Consider the following 24,227-nt stretch of genomic DNA (forward strand, 5'->3'; position numbering starts at 1 on the left):
AAAAAGGCTATATGAAAAAATATCATATCACTATTTTTACTTAACTATTTATAATTACTTAATAGTTAAGTATTTGAAAAATTGGTATTTCAATTAATAGAAAGTTCATAATTAGAAACTGCATTATTTAAAAATTTGTAATACAACACAAAATTAGAGCAATAATATATTTTATAAAAATAAATTTATGTTTATGAAAGTTATAGCCAGCAAAAAAAGATAACAGTAGACTATAAAATATTAGTAGATTTACATTTAATATACTATATTGAAATAAACTTCATCCATTGTTGAATTTTATACAATACGTCAAGTGTTAAAGGCTAATAATTATATTAAGTCTACTTTCTTTTGTAAAACATAAAGCTAACTATATACTGAAAACCTAAAAATAATACTTAAATAAGGTGATGGTAATCCAAATAGTTTATCACATTTCGTTTAAGTTTGACTTATTCAAATTATGAATTTAAAACATTTACAATATACCAAACACATTTTGACTTTGAACAAATACACAGACTGCCATCATAAAATTGTTTCAGTCAATAAAATGCATGTTTATTTTTCTCATTGTACAAACAACCTCTTGGCAAACAATTTCAAAAATTGTTTATGCAGTCCATACATTAGTAATGCTGAAATTTTGTTTTGAGAATCCAAAATGTACTTTAGCCTTAGTTAAATTTGTTTATTTTTTTGTAAAAAAAAGAAATGCAGTAAAATTTTACAAAAATTAATTCACACATAAATAGGCATAGTAATTCTCATTTGCTTATACAGGATGTAATTAAACAGAATTTTTCCTGTTTTATTAAAGTTAATTTTTAAATGGATGAACTTGAGTTTAAAAGTAAGAAGCTTTTTTCAAACTAAACTGGTATATAAATAAGCTTATGTTTTTGAAATTTTTGAGTCATCTTTTAAGCTAGCTAGCATTTCTTTGAAACTTTAATAAAATATGAAAAATTAATATAAATAAATTCAAAGTATACAAACAGTTTATGCAAGAAAAGAGGCAGAAAGGGAATAGATTATATTTAAATCAGATAATTGAGAAAAATATTTTAAAATGTAATTCTAAAAAACTAAGCTTTTTGTTAACCTAGAGCAAGTAATTTGTAAAAAATAATATATAACTAAGAGAAAAAAACTGATTATAATTAATTTTTTGTTAAGGACTTTGGTTCATAAGATTCAAATAAACTAGTTAGTGTTCTTCAAAAAAATATTCATTTCTTTAATTAATAACAATATTATACGCTTTAACATATTAACAACAAAACATTTTGAAAAACTATCAGACTACTTTTTACTGCTAAAAAGCAAAATTAAGTTGAATGTTTTTTAGATTTGTTAAACAAAACAAAGTTTAAAAATTAACTAAAATAAGTCATGTAAATCAGTTCATATGATCAATAATGACATATTAACTCAAAAATAAACTAGATATCTAGTTTTGAATGTATTCTGACATTAAAACAAAAAAATAAAAAGTAATAAATGTATCAAATTCAAACAAATTTAAGGTTAAAACTGCAGAAGATAAGTAAAAAATTATTTTATTCCTTGATATTTCATTTTAAATTAGAATTTTCATATTGGTTTACAAAATTAAAGTTATAGAGTAAATTTTCAGCTTATGATGATCAGTTTATATTGTCATTAACAGCATAACTTATTATCTTTTGCTTATATATAATACTCTAATCCTTAAGTATGTGTTCCTTTATTCTTAGATTTAAGGTTTCTTTAAGTTTGGTCATATTTCAATTTTCTATTACTTTTCAGGTAAGTAAATACTTTATTACAGTTTTATTTTAGCTAATTTTAATATACTTTATTACTTAAATTGTTCAAACAATTGACAACTTTTTTTTTTCAACTTTTAACTAAGTAAAAGATAGGAGCCTTAAAGGAAACAAAGTAAAAATAGTAGTAAATTAATTTTAACTTTATGGTAGAAAAACATCAGACTACTCTTCTTTCTACAACAATAAGCGTTTTTTGAAGGTCAAGCAAGCAATGAAAACTTAAGTTAAACTGTGCAAATTAAAACACCAAAAGTGTGTTTTAGGTTGTACATAACTTATTTTTATAAGTTGAATAAATTTTAACTACAAATACACTTTGTTGTAAAGTGTATAAAATGTAAGTTATACTCAACAGTAGTTGTTGCAAAGGTGTTGGCTATCGAAATATTACTGTAATTAAAATAAATTATAAAAATTATTTTGTATACATCCACACTATTATGATACAACTATGAGTCATAATAAAAGTCATTTGATAACTATTTTAACAACATTTTAGTAGCATTCATTATTGTTTGGAGAAAAAAAATTTTACTTGTCAGATTTGGCTTTTTGGCATATAGTTCCAGAAAAAGAGTTTAAAAAAGTTTTGACTATAAAAATATATGACCTTACTTTACACTTAATTGTACATACATAAACAGTTATGACTAATTTTATAAATTCAAAAACTATTTTAAACATTTGAATATGCGCTTTTATCAGTTTGATTTGTTAATAAAAGTTGCATAATCTGTTTATAATAATTTAGCGTCTTTTGATTTTTTTAATTGAAATATTCAAACAAAAAATACTATTTGAAATAAAATAAACTGCTAAATCTAAAGATAAACTGTATATATTCAACTTAAAGTTTATTTTAAAATTTAGCATTTCGTGTTGAACTTAAAAAATTAAATATCACTTCACTAAAAGCAAAAATAAACACAGTGAAGTAAAAATGATAAAATAAAGCATTTTCATTCCTTTTTCTATCTTCAGAAGATGACCGAGCAAGCGGGAGTGCAACTTAAATAAAATCAGTCAAGTTTTTTTTTAAAGCTGGTGAAACTTTTTAGACCATACGAAAATATTGTTAGAAGATACATTATGCTGACCTAAAAACTGTAGTTAAAGCCAATTTGGCGATCTAACACTTGGTTAATTGTCATTCTGTCAGCTACTACGACAATGATTATTCTCAATTGTAGTAATGAAATTCTAAGAGTATTTTATGAAAAACCTTATTATCAAATAATCTTATATACATATTTAAATTGAACAGTAAAGTTTTTCAAAATTGTAATCTAAAAGTCTTCAAAGTACTCAAAAATTTAAATCATCCCATTTATTTCTTGTTATTCTTATTCTCTTTCTTAGTTATCTTAAATAGACTGTTTAAATGTATAACATGTTTTTATATTTTAATTTTACTTTAACTATTTAATAATATTGCATAAAATGATAAATTTTACTACTGCAAGTAACTCATATAAATATTTTTTTACAATTTTTCATGAACACATATATTCTATCGTAAATGTTCTTGAATTTTTTATTTTATTTTTATGCATTAACACTAATTGTTACTCCGTTTTTTTAATTTTCTATAACATATTAAAAACAGATCTTCAAATGAATTAGAATGTTTTGTAATAGGACTAAGGCTTTAATCTGAGTTCAATACAATTTGTTTTTAACCTTATATTAATACTTCTAAAAACTTGTGGATAGTGACTTTGTAACTTTGATTTAATATTATTGATAGAATCCAAAGAGCGCTTTTAAACAACAACCTTTGGCAAAAGTATATCTTATTGAAACCTAAGTTTAAAAGAGTCTTTAATCAGATATACCCTTTTATTTTGCTCTTTTATGGCCTAAAAATTAATTCTTTATCAAGTGTAAATTTATTAATTCTTTTGATTTCTGATAAATAGTATTCAAAATTTTATTTATTTTAAACCAAAAGTTAATTGAACCAGAAAAAAAAGTGTTTAAACAGTTTAGTCCAAGGACTTTGTGTACGAAAAAACATTTCGGTTATTGAGTCGTACACTATTTTGGCACCTTAAAACGTTTTGTCCAGGACCAATATTAAAAAAAATAAAACAATTTAAAATTCATAAAATATATATAAATATTAAGTTTATTGAAATCAAACAAAAGTATTTAATAGATTATTCTGTTTAAATGAAATTTTAAGTTTAGTTAGCTTAGTAAACATAGTTACTGAAAATATGAAAATTGGTCTTAGAAAGAATTTTAAAAGAATTAACTTAAATTTTTAACATTAATTTCAAAAAAAAATATTTGAGAATTAAATAATAAATTTTTAGTTTATAAGCAATCTTTTACATAGCAAGGTTTTTTCATTGATTGAGACGATATTTAGTTTTAAAAATTAAGTACCAGTATAACAAAATTTTGATTAAACTTCTTCTTATCCAAAATAACTTTATTTGATTTAAAAGTAGTAAAACATATTTAAGAACTTAACAAGACTTTTAACTGTAACAAAATAAGAAAAATTAAGTTTTATTAAGAGTATAAGCACATTATTTACTTAAAAAAGAAAACTAACAATATAAAAATATCATTTAAACAATTACTAAAACAATTAAACAATTATTTACTTTAAATAAAAATTGCACTTATGTAAATTTTACTAAAATTCGTACTTTGATACAAAAATGCGTTTATAAAAAAAAGTTAAGTTAATTTTTACATCGAATAGAAAGTATTTGAACAAATATATGTTATTAAACTTAAAGTAACTACATAAGTATTGCAAGGTTTTCTCACCAGTTTCTTTTGTAAAAAACACGTAAGTTAGTTTTTAACCAATAAAATTACTTTTTTTTTGTAAACTTAATGTTACATTAAAAAATTGCTAAAAGTATATTTTTTTAGAAAATATTTTTACAAATATATATTTCCCAAGCTTTTTTAAAACTATGTCTCTATAAACGTGTTTGTTAAAAAAATTCTAGAATTTTTAACATATTAATACTTGTGTATAAATCTATTTAAAATGTGTATTTAAAACTGTATTTTATTTAAAATCTTGAAATAAAAAAAGTTTTTTTTTAAATTTATCTATAAAGTTAAAACATCTTTAAGGTCTATTATATATTAAAAATTGTAAAGTATCACTTTATTTTATAATATTTAAATTTCTAACACGATTAAACATTCATTCATGAACATTTTAAATACTTTAGTATAAACTAAAAGTAGTCATTAGCTAAATAAAAGCTAAAGTTTGAAATTGAACATATAAAATGACGTTAAAAGTAGATTAAGGTTCAATTTTTGAATATGTTTTGATTGTTTCTTTTAAAATGAGGGTTTTTTTTTTGTTGTATAATTCTTTTTTGTTTAAAGTAATAGTCAAACTCACTTAAAAATATGGAAGTTTTTAAGTATGCTTTTTATCAGAATTTTATTTTGTTTTATCAAAAATGTAAATAATGGTGCAATTAAATTTATGTATAATTTTCACAGTTCCTTAGTTCCCTTTAACTGTTTTCTTCTTGTACATGAACTTGAAGTTTAAATCATGATAAGCAACATTGTTGTTTTTTACAACAATGCGCCAATTAACACAAAAAAAAATTAGCATAAAAAGTAAATTTAGTAACATTGTAACATTAAAAATTTTGTATTTTCAAAGCAGCATACAGTCTGTAAGTTCTTTTATAGATTAAATATCCTTCAAATTGTTAAAAGCACAGTAAATTTAATTCTTTTAGATAATTCTTTAAGAGCAAAATTCACGTTTAAGTTCAAATTTATATCTTAAATGTAAATAAAAATACTTAAAATTTTACTTTAATTCATACTGGAATTTTCTTTTTTTTTGATTTAAAAATTTTATATAAATTCGAAATAATTCCTTAGTTCTATTTGAATTTGTTATACATAGTGTTATAAAAATTTATCCCATACTATGGTTTTAAAGTTAGTCTAAATTCAGCAAAAGAGAATACCAAAAAAATCGTATTAAATTATTTAAAAGGCATTTACATGCTAAACTTTTGTGGTTTTAAGCTTTTTTCTGTTAAAAACTTAAAATTGCTTAAAAGTCCACTTTTATTTCATCAGGCTCGATAAATAGCTTGTAGAAAATTTTCATGGGAAAAAATCAATTAAAAATATATAGCAAAAACACAACAGAGTTTCATTTTAAAGTAAGAGAATAATACGAACAGTTGCTAATAAAGATCGAAAATAATATTTAAAAATGAACTAGAAGATTCAAGCATATACTATTTATCGCCTAGTTCTCTTTTCTACACATTATTTCCTAGTTTTTTATTACTCTAAATCAACTACGAACTTAATCTCGCAACTAACTCATTTAGAAATAATTTATTGCTGATAGTCGAGTGAAAAGCAAACATGCATAAGTAAACTTAGTATCATTTTAAACGACTGAAAACAAAAATGTATTTTAATTGAGCCAAATTTATCATGATTGTTATAAATGTGTGAATTCTCAAAGTTTGATCAAAGAAAGAACTCTGATCAAAGCTTATTAGTAAGGGTCATAGTTGATAATAAACCTTTTAAAATTCTTCAGTAATAAATTAGTTTTCACACAAATTACTTTTTCTAAACCTTAACTAGCTATTTTTTGTAGTAAGCAAAGAAAACAATATTTTATTTTTGTGCTCTAAACGTAAATTTTTAAAAACAATAAAGTTTTATCTTATTAATTATACGGTTGCACGACTATTAAAGATTTTATAAATGATTTAAGGCCACTACTCAAAAAAATATTTACATTGAATAAATAAAAATGCGTTTGTAGATCTAATAACTACCTACAAACCTTTATTTTTGATATTTTCTAAAAAAAATTGTTTAAATATGTAATTTTTTTTAAATACTATAACATTGTCAATTATACCTACAAACGTATTTCTATTTCATTCAAATATAATTTTTGATTTGTGGCCTTATAAAGAAATTTCATGTAACCTTAGTTTACACTTAATAACTTCACTAAACAGAGTGATACTACTGATTTTATATTTAGACTTTTCAAACAAAACTAGCTATTTTTCTGAAGTAAACAAAGAAAAAGATTTTTTTTTTCTCTAGATGTAACTTTTTATGAACAATAATGTTTCCTATTAAATTAGACCTAATATCTTCAATGAACAGAACAATACTGACTACTTTTATAAAGAAAGGATTCGTATCAAAACTTGTTAGTCTTTCATTGCATTGTTCGTTAGTTAAGGTTGATTGATCAAAATTTCTGAAATAAATTAAACCATATATACAAGTGTTCAAAACTTTTTCGAAAGATAACAAACTATATACCGTTGGAAATAAGCAGTACAACATATAAAGTGAAATTATATAAAATTTACGTATTTTTTTCATTCGCGTAGAATATATTTGTTAGATAGACAAATTTAACTTTAGTCTACTTATTTCTTTTTAACTTTTATTAGGTCAAAGTTCTTATAAGCATCTGTCAGACAACTTATTTATACACTTTATTATCATTTTTAACTAGAGAAATTTCTGACACTCTAACTTATAAGAGTTAACTATGTAATATTGACCAAACGGAAACACAATCTATTTAAAAAAACTTAAATTAATAAAATGTTTATAGCAATACTTTAAATTATATCGGTAAAAATCAAACATGAACTTGAAAACATTATTAAACAACTTTTTTTCTATTAATCTTGAGTTTACATTCTATAGTTTAAATATAGAAAGTGTGGGTTAAAAACGAAATATTTTAAGTTCACTTTACAATTGTATACAAGAAAATGTTATCAATTTTCTTTTTTTAATAACACTTAACAACTATTAAGAAAAAAAATCGAAGCACGTTTAGATAGTAAGTCACAAAATCGTAACGTTTTTTTTATTAGTATAATTTTTTCAATTTTACATATAAAAAATAATTAAACCTGAGAAAAAACAAGTAAAACAATAACCTTAATTAATTTCTAATTTTTTGATGAGAAAACAAACCTTTAACAAAAGTTACGTAAAACTTTACAGAACTTTATATACTTCTTATAAGACTACAAAGGCAAGGTAACTCGTTGTAAGCAGTGATTAAAACAAATACTTTATAAACTCAGTTCCATTAAATAACAAACACCTTGAATGCATAACATTATTACAATAACTAAAAGTATCAAAAAATCATCTTTCAACAACAAACTGCCGTTTCGCCGACCTGGTAGAATCAGAGTTTGTAACGTCATTATTGTCGTCGTTATGACGTAATAATAGTGAACAACGCCGCGTTCTTTTCTTCATCTGTTGAACTTTATTATTAAAAAAATATATACATAATTTATTAAAAATGAACAAATGATTATGTAAGTAAATAAACCATGATGACATTGACTTCAAACTTTACTCACAAGTTACTTATAGGAATTAAATACCATATTTAATACTGTATGCGAAATTCAGTCAAACCTGAGAGTTGTGTTGGTGATGTTGGTACTTTTCTATTGAAGTTATCTGTCCCATGCCCCGCGTGCTTCTCTCCCTGAAAAGAAGAGTCGAGCACGTCTCAAGGTGCTCCGGGTGGCAAACAAAGCAGAACGTCGCCTCAGCTTGCTCGCTCGTTTTTATTTGACCCTAGTCACATATTTTGCGTTACTTACGTTCTACTACATTTCAACATGATACAAACTTAGTTAATCTAATTGACTTGAGTTAACCAAATCGTCTACTTAAATACATTTCGTAACAAGCTACAGCTCTAGCAAACCTGCTCATTGTGAATTTTTTCCAATATGGCGGTCTGACGCACATTGTCAACATGTATGGTCAGCTGAGACCCCTCGCAGAGTTTGTTGCTTGGGTGGTACAATAGAAATATGGTGGCCGTGAAACGCATGCAGCAGGCTGGATTCAAACTCTCGCTGACCAACACCATGCCCTGTTACAAGAAAAGTAAGAATTGAAATAAGCTTTATACTGTAGAGAATTTCAATTTATCCAGGTCTGGTTAACAAATAGTTCAGTTAAATTATGATTGTCAAAGAAACTGAGTTAGAAAAATAGATTATCATTAAGAAAAGTATGCAAAAATAAAAAAACCGGGTTTAATGAGGAAGTAATATAAATTAAAAAAAAAACATGTAATATCAGTAGTTATAATACTAAAACATATAATTAAGTATGAAATACTGTAAGCATTATAAAATTATAATATTCTATTTATAAAGCATGTGATAATTGAATTTTTGCAAGTAATTATTTATATAAAGTACTTAAAATGTTAATTCTATTGTTAGAATTTAAAAAAATCTTTTGATAAACCTATGCCATTATTTTTGGAGTAAAAATTTAAATTTTTCAATTTTTTTACAATCATCTGATTAAACTAATTATTATTATTTTTTCAATAACAACTAAATAAAAGAAAAATTTAGTTTTATTTAATTGCATTTAAAATATCCAAAGGTATTTAATATACTTCTTTATTTTTGTCAAAAATTAGTCAGTAATAAAAATGTCGCAAACTGGTGTACATATTTATCATTATATATTCATACATCACAATTACGTGTCCTACGTACAAGTAAAAATAATTATGACTCACGATAACATCATCATAACAAGTTCAACAACACTAAAAATACTCAATAATAAACTATTTTAAAACATGTACTTCAAAATTTAAAAATAAAAACACAATCAATAAATAAATACTAAAAATTACTGTAGATATATTCTAAAAAGTTTGACTTAAAAACTGATAGCTACATTTTGGACAATTTTATATGAAAGCAAAATAATGAAAAATTGTTTAGATATTTATACTAAACTTCTAAAAACTTTATATTTTAATATCAAAGATTTTAATTTAAAATTTAAATGTTTTGTTAGTTTTTTATTTACGAAGTATAGAAAGAAATACAACACACTTTAAGATTTCTTGATTTAAATGTATATAATTTTCACTGATTTTATGATAAAAATATATTTTATAAACAGTTATCAAGTATATATAATTAATTTCAAAAATTGAATTTTCCAGCTTCAAGAAAATGAATAAAACTATTTTTAAGCCACTATTTTTCTCTCATATAAAACTGAGCAAAGTTTTTTGTATTGAAAATGCGCTAACCACTCAAAAACTCAAGCTTATATTTGGTAAACAAACACGTATTAAGCCGGTACTTAACTATTAAATAACTGCAGATAGTAGGAGAATTTGAAAACTAAATTTTCAATGCAAATGCTTTATTTGATATTTTAAAATAACTCATAAAAAATATTTTTTGATCTATACAACTATTTGTCAAAATAGTTTACTTAGTTTTATACATTTTAAATTATTTCTTGTTTAAAACAAACAGTTTAAAACAAAATTTAAAACTTTGTTAGAAAAACACAAATAATAAAATTTAAAAGGTTGTTTATATTAACTTAAAAAAAAAAATGTTCATTCAAAAATAAAACTAAACATCGTTGCGTACTGGTGTACTTTCTTGAACTCATTAAAAAACTACCAAGGGAATGCAGTACTGCAGACATAGGCAGTTATACAATTCGTATTAGACTACTGTAACACTGTATAAAAACAAACTTGACTTCCAAACTTAGAAAAACAAAAGAGACTTATCAAAACATTCGCAACAAGTACCGCTTTAAGCACAGAGGTAAAACTGAATATTATTAAACTTGAACTTGTAAATTAGCATGTTGTGATAGCCTAAAATTAAGTCATAGGCATATTTTACAAGCTTATAACATCTGAGAGTTAAAAATATATCCAATAAAATTCTCACTTTAACCTAGATTATTAGTGAAAACTACTTTTTTGTGTAAATTTTTATACTTAAATTTAAAAACAACTACACTAACAAAGTACAACTGATACATTTAAGCATATTAGAATAGACTGTGTTTCAAGCATTAGGCAGGATTGCATATAAGACAGTGTATTTTAATTAGTTCAAGTTTATAAATTGTACATCATTACTTTTATTTATTGGCTGCATTCAATGCACATCTTTCAAAAGATATAACTATTTTTACATTTTAAATGTATTTTATTTATATATTTGAAACTTCAAAAGCTTGAATAAAGTTTAACTAACATTCTGTTTAAAAGATTTAATCAAATACTATCATATAATAAATCTCGGTAAATAGGCCTGATTAAAAAAGATTATTATAAAAATTTATAAAATCAAACTTTTTCGTTTTTGTAACAGTATGTAGTTGTCTTTAATTTAGATTTCTAATGAATATTTCATTTTCTTCTTTAGACTTTAAGTGTATTTGACATTACACATGCATATACTCATCACTGACCCTTAAAAACCACGTCACAAACAAGTTCAACTACGTCACAAACCTTCCTGACGTCATCCTTGTCAATCCCCTGCAGTGAAATGGAAGCGGCTTGTCCTGCCCGCACAATTCTGCACGCAGTCCTGTTTCTCTGCATGGTTGTTACCGTCACCCGCTCGTAAGTTCCTCGCGACGACGGACCAATCAGCAGGTTGTTGTTTTCGCTGATGGACCCGGATGTGAGAGTGCCACCAACCACCACACCGACTTCCGGCACCGTGAACAACTCGTCAACCTGTAAAAGTTTTTAATTGCTGCCTTTCGAATGTTTAGAAAAAAGAAAATACACTTAAGTTAGTAAGAAATGTTTGTTTTTTTATCCATTATGATTGAATTTATACTAACATCTTAGTTGCTGCATGGTCTATACTCTCAGAAGTAATTTAATAGTTAGTAAAATATTAATGATATTATATTACTAAACAAAAATTAGAACAATTAAAGATTAAAACGTTAACAATTGTTATTGCATGACAATATTTTTATAAGGGATTAAAGATAAAGTTTTAAAATGCTGTCTACTAAACGTTTTATTTGTCTATTTAATCAGGAATTTTCAAAATTATATGATAACTTGTTTAGAATACTAAAATCGTTAAAACAGCTTGAAAATAAATATTTTAAAAATGTATTTGTAGTCTAAATTTTCTGCAAGTAGGTATTTTTATATAAAGAAAATATTTACCCATTAAAAGCTGAGTTCAAAAGTTGAACAAATTTAGAAAAAGTCATCTATTTTAACTAAAAAACATATAAGTTAACACTACCTTATCTTCCATTATACAAACTGATCAAATATTTCAATTGTTTTTATTAATATATTAAAACAAACTGAACTTTTTAAAAACACCCTTCACATACTAATAAAAATGAACAGGTTTAAAAGTTTTACTACTGAATAATATACATAAAGTTTATGGACTAATAATTTTGTTTTCCTAGTTTGCAAATAAATTTTAAAATTTTGAAACATGGAACTTAGATACCTGGTTTACGCAGTCTATATTTACTTAGTTCTGGTTTAAGACTAATTCTAAACAAAAAACTTAAATAAAATGGGTGCACGACTATCTAAATTCAGACAGTTCAAATTCTTAAAAAAATGTTTAAGAGACCTATCTCAAAACAAATTATATATTCATAAAATTAAAAAATACGTATGAGGGTCTTATCAATATTTACTAACCAATTTTCTTTATTGGAAAAATTTTAAATATTTTATGAAATGTGGCTAGAATAAGTTTTAAAGTTTTTTTAAGTAATTTTTAAATATCTCATAAGATATTTAAAATTTTGCAAATAAAATAGTTTGTAGATATTAATAAGGTCTACAAACATATTTTTTATTTTTTCAAATATATAATACTTTTTTATATATGGTCTCTTATTTATAAAATATAAAAAAAAATAACATAAATGTTATAATAATTTAAAACGTCGGAATTTGAACTGTTGCAATTTGAGTTGTATGATTTTGAATTTCCATGTAACCAAATAAATTGTATTCTATTCATGTAGTCAATGTTCATAAAATATATAATTTTTTGATTAGTACAATAAGAATCTTTACTAACTTGGAACATTACAGGTTTTTGCATAAGCTCTTCTTGTTCTACTGCGTTTTTCCTGGGAGGTAGAACGTTAAGAAAGTTCTTCAGTAGATTTATGTTGTCACCACTAACACTTGATGTTGTGAAACACGGAATTAAATTGCTGTATTTTATTTTCAATTTTTATTTAATTTTAAGAACAGTTATACTAGGTAAAAACAGAAATTGAAAGTTATTAGGATAAAAATATTAAAGTTTTTGTTTGTTTCTGCATTTTAAGAGAAACTTTTAATTTGTTTGTTGAAGTAAAGGAATTTACTAACTGAAAATCAGACTTTTTTTTATAAAATCTTAAATATAGTGTACACTTAAAATACCAGCTGGAAGACATTTGTGATGCTGCAGTATAAGCTCCATCTTCATCTTTCACGTGGTAGGGGATTTTCCCGCAACCAATACCTGTAAAAAGCTGGTCGATCTGCTGTATGGTTTTTTCAACAATGTTACTACCCTGATCTAAATCAGTTTTGGTCACCACTACTATGGTAGGTACTTGTAAGGCTAAGGCGTAACCCAAGTGCTCTCTAGTGGTGTCGGCTGTTGTCAATTTACTTTTTGTCAACAAACAATGTAGTTGTGTTTTAATTAAGAAAAACTAGTTTGTAGTTTCTTTTTAAAAAAACTTTACTTTTCAAAGTTTTAAATGCTTAAAAATATTTTAATGTAAGATACACATGTAAAAATTGTATTATACTCGTTTAAAACCTAAATGTAGTGTCTTAACACTGAATAAACATAATAAGTTATTTTATTAGTTATTAAAAATTCAATTATTCTAAGTAGCTAATTTGTATTAGCATAACTAAATCAATGAAATATGTCTTATTGTATTTAATTAAACTGCCAACAACATAATTTTTTAAGTTTGTAATATTGTTAATCGAAATTTTTTGATAAATAAAAGTTTTTTACGGAATATTATAAAACTTCTTACTTATTCCTCTATCAGCAGCTACTACTATCATGGTGAAATCTGGCTGATTGGATGTAAGTCCAAAAATAGTTGTTTTCAGGTATTTCTGATGACCTGCCAGGTCAATAAACGTCACTATCTTTGATGATTCAGCGCATATTTCTTCTGCAGTTCTGTTTCGGTTACCATCTTTTGTACTGAAGTTAACTACCTTTAATAAAATGATTGATAAATTTTAAAATATATCTTCAAAGTACAGTAATCTTCCTCTTGAGTATACACTTTTAAAATATTCACTTCCTATAGAGTTAGCACTTTTGGCTGCGTTCATAGCATACTCGTGCAGAAGATTACAGTACAAAAATATATACACTTAATAAATTTATAATTCAAAACTGTATGTTTCTGTAAACTAGAAATGAACGACGGAATTCTTCAAATTATCTAACTATACTATACAAACTTAAAACGGGTAAATACATTATCATGTTTAATCTTACAACTTAACTAATTACTAATTAAACTTGTGAAGTTGGGGGTAAAACATTTATTTTTCAAATTTAGTATTATTTTTTACATGACTAGACAAGCTATTTATTACTTTTTACCGCTTGTTAAAATTCAAAGTAACTTTTGAGATAAAAGCGATCAAAATTAGAGAATTCAATAAGCTCAATATGAGGGGCACAAACTAAAAGGGCAAAAATAGACTATTTCACTAAAAATCTATTTACTCCTTCAGTTTTTGAGCAATTGTTTTATAACTTTTTCAGAGTAATCCTTAATAAATTTTAAACAAGTTGCAGAAAATAGATTCTTAATTTTTGTAAAAAAAATTCTTTAATAAAAAATAAAAAAAAATTATTTTTTTAAGTTTTGGTCATAAAAATTTTTATGACTTTTTTTTTCAAAAATCCGCTTCCTACAAGTTGTTAATAATATTAAAAAGTACATTTCCTGAAAACTTCAATATAATTACTTTAAAAACGAAGGAGAAGATAAACTTTTAGTTAATTTTTTTAAATCACTACAAAATTGCCCTTGAAAATTTTCAATTCCATACGGTTGTATTAGAGTTTTTATACAAAACTTGTTATATCTCAAAAACTAATTGAAATTATCTTTTTCTGTAAAAAATTATCTTATAGTGTACTCTCAAAGCTTTGAAATGAAAGCCCATGTTATTTTTTGTAAAAAAAAAATGTTCCACTCCTCTATGCCCTAAATAGTTGCATTTACAACAACTTAACTAAATCTAGCACGTTAAAAATAAACTCACTAACATTTTTTATATATAAATAAAATACTAGTAAGTTTAAAACACTTATTTAAAGAATACATTTTTTAGAGCAGATTGTTGTTTTGTACACGTTTTAACTATCAGTAAGTAACAAAATAAATTTTGTACAATAAGACATTGTAAAATACTACTAACGTTTCCCTTGCTATCAAATCCAAGTATTTTGTGAGATATGCTGGAAGTTCTGCCAGTTTGCACTTCGTGCTGATGGCGAAACAAGTTCATCCTGGAGTGACCTTGTCCGTCGTCCAAGTTTCCATGGCACAGAACTCCCAGTAAAGTAGATTTGCCAGCATCAACGCTACCCAACACTGATATTCGAATGTCCAGGAACTAAAAAAAATAAATTCAATTGGCAAAAAGACCACAAATTTTAAACTTATTTTTGAGTTTTTGAGTTTTAAATTAAAAAAGCAAAATATGTTAGTTTTTTTCAAGTTAATTTTTTTTTATATATCTATTTTTCAATAGTTTTAATGGAAAGTTTAAAGTTACAAATATATTTTTATTAACTAAATAACTTTATTAACTAAATATATTTTAAAAATCATGTCCTTTTAACAACCTAAAATAAATTAAAATTATCTAATTAAATAAATGTAAATACATTGATATAGAAAGGTGCTTGCAAATGGTACAAAAATCAAATTTTCACATTGAAAGCTTAGTTTAATTCAAAAAATGTTAGACTGCAAAATTACAAAGGAGTTCCAATTTTTTTACATAAGCAGGTGGCACTAAAACATATAATTGAATTTACCTGTTGATTATCAGGAACCTTCCTTACAAGAAGTTCAGCAAACTGCCTTCTTTCCTCAGTGTTTTTACTTACAACTGTCTTTCTTAAAACTGACATATCAGCTTCTAACCTGTAAAATATAGATATAAAATTATGTGACAAATCATTTACAAAGATAAAGGGCAACTGCTAATTAATTTAAATAAAATATACTTTGTGTTGTGTCGTCAGTTATTAACTGATCAATAAAGTATATATTTTCAAACTTGAATAGTCATAACTAAAGTTATCTTCCAAAAAATTTTAAAAATATATAACAGAATACATTTCATTTTCTTTAAATTTATTTAAGTACTTTCAAAGTAGGACTCATCAGAAATAGTTTCCTACTGAATTGGAATGAATACAAATTGAAATAAAATTATACTGAAGTTTAAAGTTTTAAGATATAAAATGACGTAATATATTACGTATATTATATATATATTATGTAATATTATTACATCATTTTATATCTTGAAACTTTAAACTTCAGTATAATTTTATTTCAATTTGTATTCATTCCAATTCAGTAGGAAACTATTTCTGATGAGTCCTACTTTGAAAGTACTTAAATAAATTTAAAGAAAATGAATTGTATTCTGTTATATATTTTTAGTAAGTTATGCACCAGAAAAAAGCTGTTCAAAAAATTTTAACAAAAATTTTACAGAGTATAATTTAACAAAATCATAAATAAATTAAAACCTTAATTTTTGATAAGCATAGAAGTTTTGTAAGGTTTAACATAAAACTTTGGTGGGTTAAGCATCTGATATTCTACATTATTACTTACTTTAACTATTAGTTGATTCTAATTTAGTAGCAAAACTGATTTAAAGAAATTTGTATACAGCGTTAACCTTTCTGCCATTTTTCTCAATGTGTTCATGGTACATTCAAGCTCGCTATCTGACAAGCCAGCACAGGTACCGTTGTCTTCAACACCAATTTTGTAAATTGCTTCCCCTTTTCCTTCTTCTAACCGCCACTTCATTTGTGTCACAAGATGTTCCAGCCTCTTCTCTGTTGGGTTGATTAGCTTCAGCTTGTACTCCACATTTCCCTCTTCATCCTGTTATTTTGGAATGCTGGTGTTAAAATACTTGAAAATATAAAGTTGCACAGAACTAAAAAAACTGCTTTCTGAATGATTTACATACTTTAATACAGTAACAAAATGCTTATTTAAATTAGCTTGTTGCTTTTATTTTGAATTAAATTCTAATCTATAAGTCAATCTGCAAAACGTTAAGAGTTTTTCAGAAAACTATTACAAAAAAAAATTTATTACGTGTAAATCTAGTATAGCAAACACTAAAATATAAGCATTGCAAAAAAAATTATAGAACATTGCTTCTCAAGTATTATTATATGTATTACATGAACAAGATTAATTGCAGTTAGGATAGTTTTTTGTATAAGTTGAAAAAAAATTAGTATGATCGAAATTTACTATCTCAAAACTAATTTATAACAGAACTTACAAAAACACCTATTAAACTATTAACTTATATAAAAATACACACAACTCATAGTATATTTTAAATTGTATTATAAATAATTTATTCAACAGTAGTTAAAACACTAAGTTTAGTTGCATACTGCAAAAATAAAAACTAAGTACTTTTGAAGTAAGTTATTTTATAAAACTTACCTCTGGAGGTAATTCTATGATTAACTTTTCTTCAAATTCCTTTTTTGTCGACATTTATTCAAATTAAATTTGCAAACTTTAAATCTTATTCTTACACAACCGAATCACAATTTTTTTTCTAATGATAAACAAAAAGCAGAACTTACATAAAACAACTAATTTTGTATATAGCTTTTATACCTGTTAAATGTTTGTTTTTATTTAAACACAAGAAAAAAAAGTCATAATAAATTTAAATTAAGACCATGTGGAGGTCTAACCCGCTTTTACAATTTAGTTAATGGGATAAATTTGATTTTATCTATGAGAAACTGCTTTACAAAATTAAAGATAACTATAACTGGATATAAGGTAGCTAAGACTATTTTGTTACAAACCTAACTTCTCTTTTATTTTAAAGAAAGTCTTATTTAGATTGTTACAGTAAGTCCCTTATTAGTATTTAACTTATTCTATTAAATGAAACTTTTAAAAAAATATAAATATTTTATTTAATTATTATTCAGAAAACTGCAGTAGTAAAAATATTTGTAAGGAACATTTCATAAAAATTTGATAAGATCTCTAGCTAAAAGGAGAAAATGTGGATACATTTTAAGTTAAGGGCATAGAGGGGTCCTTCTTGATTTTTATAAGTTGGTCTTATTTGTTAGAATTTTATCTGAGCTATCAGACATCTTTAACCGCTTGAGAAATTCTAAGTAACTTTTGAGAAATAAGGGATCAAAGTTGGTGACCTCAATAGGTTCCTAATAGAAGGCTCAAACTAAAAATGCAAAAAAAGAATATTTCTTTAAAAATCTATCGACTCCTTCATTTTTTAAGCAATCTTCTATAAATTTTAACAGAAAGTGTATTATTTAATTTTAAAAAGTTTGAATGCAGAAATTTTTTCAATTTAAAAAGGTATAATTTTTATTTAAAATAAACATCTTTTTTTTTTATCTAATTTTTTAGTATTTTAATATTTTTAAAAATTTAAGATTCAAAGTTTTTTAATCTATAAAAAGAACGTCTCCTGAAAGTTTGAGATCTCTAGCTCAAAAAATTAGATAGATTTTTAGTTATTTTTTAAATTTCCGAGAAAATTCACCCAAAAATATTTGTGGTCCATATGTTTGTATTAGAAACTTTTTATAAAAATACAATATCTCAAAAGTTAAATAAGATTTTTTTTAATTCTATAAAAACTGGCTTGTAGTTTGTACTTAAAGATTTCATATAAGATCCAATATTATTTTTAGTAAAAATAAAAAAGTCTACCACCCTATGACCTAATAACAACAAACTTAAACAGCACTCTTTCTTTATTAATCTAACACATGTTAACTCTTCAACGGAGCTCTGTAAAATATAAATACTGTCAGGAAAGAAATGTGTGGTAGTTTAATAAAGAAAGAATATTGTTTAAATTGTTATTATTATATATTCCAGTTAACTTGTTTTGCTAGGATCTTTATTAGCAAACCATTAACTTTAAACTTTGTGGCATATAAGGAAGAAGGAGGGGTAAAACACTTTTTATAAAGTTTAGTTATATTTTTTATATAAATAATACCAGTTACTCTTTACTGCTTGTTGAAATTCAAAGCAACTTTTGAGATATAAGCAGTCAATTACGCTCAAAATATTTGGTCTTATGACCTGGTGCACAAAGAACCTTTTGGTTATCGGGTTGCACACCACAAATACCTTTTAACGCCTTGTCCAGGAAATAGAACCTTGTCTATAGGTGCTTAATGGGATGACAAAATTAAAAAGGCAAAAAAATAATTCACTGAAAATCTATCTCCTCCTTCATTTTTTAAGCAACTGTTTTAAATTTTTCTTAGAGTAATATTTAACAAATTTTGAAAAACTTGCAAAAAACAGATTTTTAAATTATTGTATTTAATTATCTTTAAATAAAAACAAAAATAAATAAAAGTTTTTTTTTAATTATTTCAACAATCTGCTTTCTACAAGTTGTTTGTAATATTGAAAAAAACATATTTTTAAAATTTGAAGTAAAATGCTTTAAAAACTTAGTAGAAGATAGATTTTTAGTAAACTTTAAAAACATTCGCTAAATTTGGCCTTAAAAACTTTTGGTAATTTAAATGCCACTTAAACAAAAACTTCAATATAACTAATTTTCATTTGATTTTTTTATTTAATCTATACTAGTTCACTTACAGCAGACTAAAAAACAATTGTAAAAAGCTATATTTTTTTAGTAGTGTTTTACCTAATCCAAGCACCATAGCTTGCCAAGTTCTATATATAACCAGGTTTTAATTAATTTTTGTTTCTGGTTTTAATTAGATATGAATTTAAAGTGAAGTTACAGAACCGGCCAAGGCTTATTTTAATATTGAGATTTGCTGAATCCATATTTTTATTCAGGTCCAACCAGAACAAGATTGAACCATTTTATATAATCAAGATCCAACTTGGACCAGAATCAAATCTATTTTTTATGCTAAAATTCTGGTTATATCAATATCTTGGTAAGCTTATTTGGATTCAGTAAAACAACAGTTTTAAAGTAATAGCATTGCTTTTTAGAAATCTAACTAAAATTTTAGAGTTAATAGTGGGCTATTAGAGTGTAGCAGATTGAAAGTAGCATAAAAGAGTTTAATAGACCAACAAACTGTTGTCAAATTAGTTAATATAAATTTTATTACTATAACTGTCAATTATTTTTTAAGAATTAGTAATTAAAAAATAACAATCAGTTTTGTTTTTGATTTGTGTAAAACCTAGAAAGTGAAATTGAGAACCTCATTAAAAATATTAGACCAAATATAATTGTAGTAACTGATGTTCTAGATCTAGGTGTTCAACTTGTGAAAATTAATGACAAAATTAGTGCTCCATATCTGTTATAATGTATAACAAATATTATAAATATGAGCGTTTTTTGAGTAGCTTGAATATACTTGTGTGATCCTAACTTGTAAATTTTATAAAAAGTTGTATAAATAATTTTTGGTTATGGTCCCCTACATAGCTTATTAAATTTATTATTTTCAAAGGTACTTTTGACATTATACTTCTGGATTTTCCTTACACCCTGCTAATATTTACAATTATTATCAAAGTTAGTTTTAATTTTTTATTTAGTTTTTTTAATAATTTCATCTTTTTATTAATTTTTTTACTATTACTGTTACCCCTAACCCTTGGTCGGTAGCTTTTTTGTTTATTATAGATTTTTATTTACTTATTTTTCTTGTTTATTTCTTAATAATATATTGTTTATTGAACAACAAAAAACGCTCAAAAAGTTTTGGTTCAAGGACATGTTGCACAAAAAAACCTTTTGGTTATCAAGTCATACACCAGAACAGTTTAACATTATGTCCAGGACAATTTTTTCAATAATAATTTTTATTAGTTATTATTTTATTTTTACTATCACTTTTACCCCTAACCCTTACTCTCGATCAGTAATTTTTTTTTGTTGTTATTAACTTTTAATTATTTTTTATTTTTTTGTTTTTTATTAGTTATTTTTTATAAATTAGTAGCCCTGCTAATATAAAATTGAATGTATTATGGAAAACACCAAAAATATAATGTCAACAGTACCTCTGTAAATAATAAATCTATCAAGTAAAATAGGTGCTCCCAAAATCACCGACTATAACCTAATTTTCTAGATCAGGGTTTTTCAAACTTTTTTCAAATGGCCCCCTTAAAAGAAATTAAAAAAGCCATGGCCCCCTTTAACAACATCAATCAAAAAAAAACCTAATACTTTTTTTTTCTCTTCATTTACAACTCAAGAATATCTAGTGTAAGTTTCAAAACTACCATTAAAACACCTGTAACCTTTTTTTTTGCTCTTCATCTGCAACTCAAGAACATCTAGTGTAAGTTTCAAATTATGACCTCATGGCCCCCCTGTGGCTCCTTAAGTGCTCATGCCCCCCTTGACCCCTTTGCTGCTTGTAGACCCCGGAGTATCTGTCACACTTAGGGAAACCCTGTTCTAGATCTATATAACTTAAGTTGTAACTGGCAAATGGTACTTTTTTTAGAAGTTTGCTTTCTAAATATTGTTATAGAATTTTATCTTTGCAGTTAAGTATTGATTTATCTAAACTAGCAACAGCTGGTTTACTTACATCTATGTCAGGGTTGCTACTTGTTTTTCCAAAAAAAAATTTCAGGTTTTTCAAATTTCTACCAGGTTTTTAAAAGTACACATTTTGGGTATACTTTGAGTTAAAAGTTAAGTTTAAGGTAAGAAACTGTGTAAAATAGTAAAAACACATTGAAAAGATACTGTAAAGCAACTTTAAATATGTTTTTTAATAAAAAAACTTTTGATGTTGACTTTTTTTTTTATTTATATGATAGATTTTTTGAATCAAATCAAAACTTTACTACTGAACATATGATAATTGAAAAAATTCCAGGTTTTTTTCGTGATTTTTGTTCAAAATTCCAGGTTTTTTTCAAAATTTCCCAATTCTAGGTTTTTCCAGGTTTTTTAGCCTAAATTGTCAAATTCCAGGTTTTTCCAAGATTCCAGGTAGAGTGGCAACCCTGTTATGTTTATATATTTAAAAAATATTTTTTGATAAAATTTATGTTTTTGATATAAATTATTTTTTGAAATGTGTAAACTTGAGCTGATAAATTCATCATCTTATGAAAACTTCAATTAACAAGTTGTTTTATTTTTGAGTAATTAAATTTTAACAATAAAATAAATTATCGAATAAACAAATAATTAACTGACACATATTTAAGACAATTTTTATATGAAGAACCTTGAACCAAATGATTATTAAAAAAAAATCTTTTATTATAGAGTAGTTTTGAAGATGGTTTTAAATTAATTAAAATTCTAAAGTGGACTTATTTAATTCAGAATTGATGAAATTTTTTACTCTTTTGGTTGCTATAATGGTGCACATTATTGCTGTACAAGGAAGAGTGAGATTGACATTACCCTATTAAAAAAAGGCAATGAAAAATATTCTAAACTTAAAATGACTAATTCAAACTTAAATAAACAAATAATCAGTTCTGATAATACCTTCTGAGCATAAAACAAACCTTATATACTTCTTCACTTGTACAAAAACTTATGAAAGCTTGCATCAGAAACATAAAAAGACTAAGGTTTAAATCAAAACACTTTTTGTAAAATTACATCAGTTAAATAAACAAGAGATAGTAAAAAAGTAAATTATATCATTTATTATTATTTTACAAAGTTTGTTTACTTTTAGGTGTTGTTTGAATATATACTTTTTACAACTCTTTGTGTAAAAATTATTATGTAAAATTTGAATAGTAATCAGCATTTTATGCTCTGATGATTATAGCTTAGTTTCATAACTCAATCTTCAAAACAATTTAAAGCAAAAGGAAAAACCATTGGGATTAACCTTAAGTGTAGAATCTAAAACAGTAAATAATTTTAATGTAGCTAAATGTATAAGATTTTAGAAATAAAACTGCTTTTATTTTAGCAAATCATGTATCATTATCTTCCTTAAGATAAGAAATAAGCACTTTTTTACAGTGAGATTTTGTTTTACTTGTATTAAAAGAAACTTAAATTCTTAATAAGGTATTTTTTTAAAAACTAAAGCTTAAAAATAAATCTTAAAGAACTGATTTAGATTCTTATAAATTTGGATATTAGGAGTTATTAAGTTAATTCATAATTATTTTACATTCAAAATTAAGTATCAGTTTTTGTACAATGATTAACTAACGATGTTTTACCAAAAAATATGGACAGCTATGAGGTTGTTAAATAAAAAAATTGTTGTGTTTAATACCTTTGATTTTTTTAAAATTTAAATCTCATGCTCGACTAAACTTTAATAGATTATTTGAAATGATAGGATAGTTTTTGGAAACTATATATGTTTTGTAAAAAAGCAAGCAAAAACTATGTACATACGTAATACGTATAGTAAATATGTTTAATTCAGATAACCTATGGCTTGCTAAGCGAAAATCTTACAAAAAAGACGTTTTTTATGTCAATTGGTTATTTTCAGAAATACGTCGTATTTTTTTGGTTCATAGACAAATAATAAATATTACTTAAAACAGCATTTAATGTAACTATTTGTCTATAAAACTTATTTAAAAGTTTATACAAAAAATTTTGTTAGAAGAATTTTAATTTGCAAAAAAAGGGCAGTAGTTGAGCTTTTTTGTGCGAGATGAACAAGTTTATAGATTATCAAGCTTTTGAAGAAGGCCAAATTTTCTGACTCATTATATTTGACTCATTGTATATATCATTGTATTTGCAATGTAAATTATTTGAATCAAATACGCAGCTATTTATATTGAAAAATAAAAATAGCTTACTTAGTACTTCTATATTCCCGTACTAATGAGCGATAGACGACGTCCTCCTTAATTAAAGAATATTACTTAAGCTGTCCAGGATCTGGTAAATAGGAATCTATCAAATCTGCAAAGCAAGTGGCTATGTAAGTGCAACCTCAATAAGAAAATTATAAATTTATTTCAAACTACTTAATCTACTACTAACTCATCAAAATATGTATGGAAAAATTTCTAGCGCCTGACAAAAAGCTAAATAAACTTAGCAGAGCAAAGTTTATCCGATTTTAAAAACAACACAGCAGAGCGAGATATTGTTTTTCTTACAAAAACTGTTCACTACTGATCTATCAAATCCAAGATTCGGACTCGGATTCGGCCGAATCCTAATTTCAAAATAAGAGTTGGATCCGGATTCGGTAGACCACTATAAACATTTTTTATTTTTCTCAATTGTTTGTCAAAAGTTAAATGAAATGTAAAACTAGTTGCTGATTTCACGCT

The 24,227-nt window shown here is 24.7% G+C and overlaps 1 protein-coding gene across 1 annotated transcript; it reads right to left on the minus strand.

The window, feature by feature from the left end:
* Window positions 1–7,549: 7,549 nt before the first annotated feature.
* LOC145833898 (GTP-binding protein 2-like) lies at window positions 7,550–17,586 on the minus strand. The gene is made up of 11 exons (XM_082941150.1): window positions 17,412–17,586; window positions 16,618–16,829; window positions 15,737–15,845; window positions 15,112–15,309; window positions 13,698–13,887; window positions 13,081–13,300; window positions 12,728–12,866; window positions 11,158–11,388; window positions 8,557–8,727; window positions 8,259–8,423; window positions 7,550–8,093 (listed from the first exon to the last, which is right to left on the minus strand). Exons 1-11 carry the CDS (start codon window positions 17,463–17,465, stop codon window positions 7,977–7,979), a joined length of 1,806 nt encoding a protein of 601 aa, XP_082797276.1. The 5' UTR covers window positions 17,466–17,586; the 3' UTR covers window positions 7,550–7,976.
* Window positions 17,587–24,227: the final 6,641 nt, after the last annotated feature.

The sequence above is a fragment of the Thalia democratica genome, chromosome 4, assembly GCF_965202585.1.
Source record: "Thalia democratica chromosome 4, ktThaDemo2.hap1.1, whole genome shotgun sequence".
Taxonomy (NCBI): Eukaryota; Metazoa; Chordata; class Thaliacea; order Salpida; family Salpidae; genus Thalia; species Thalia democratica.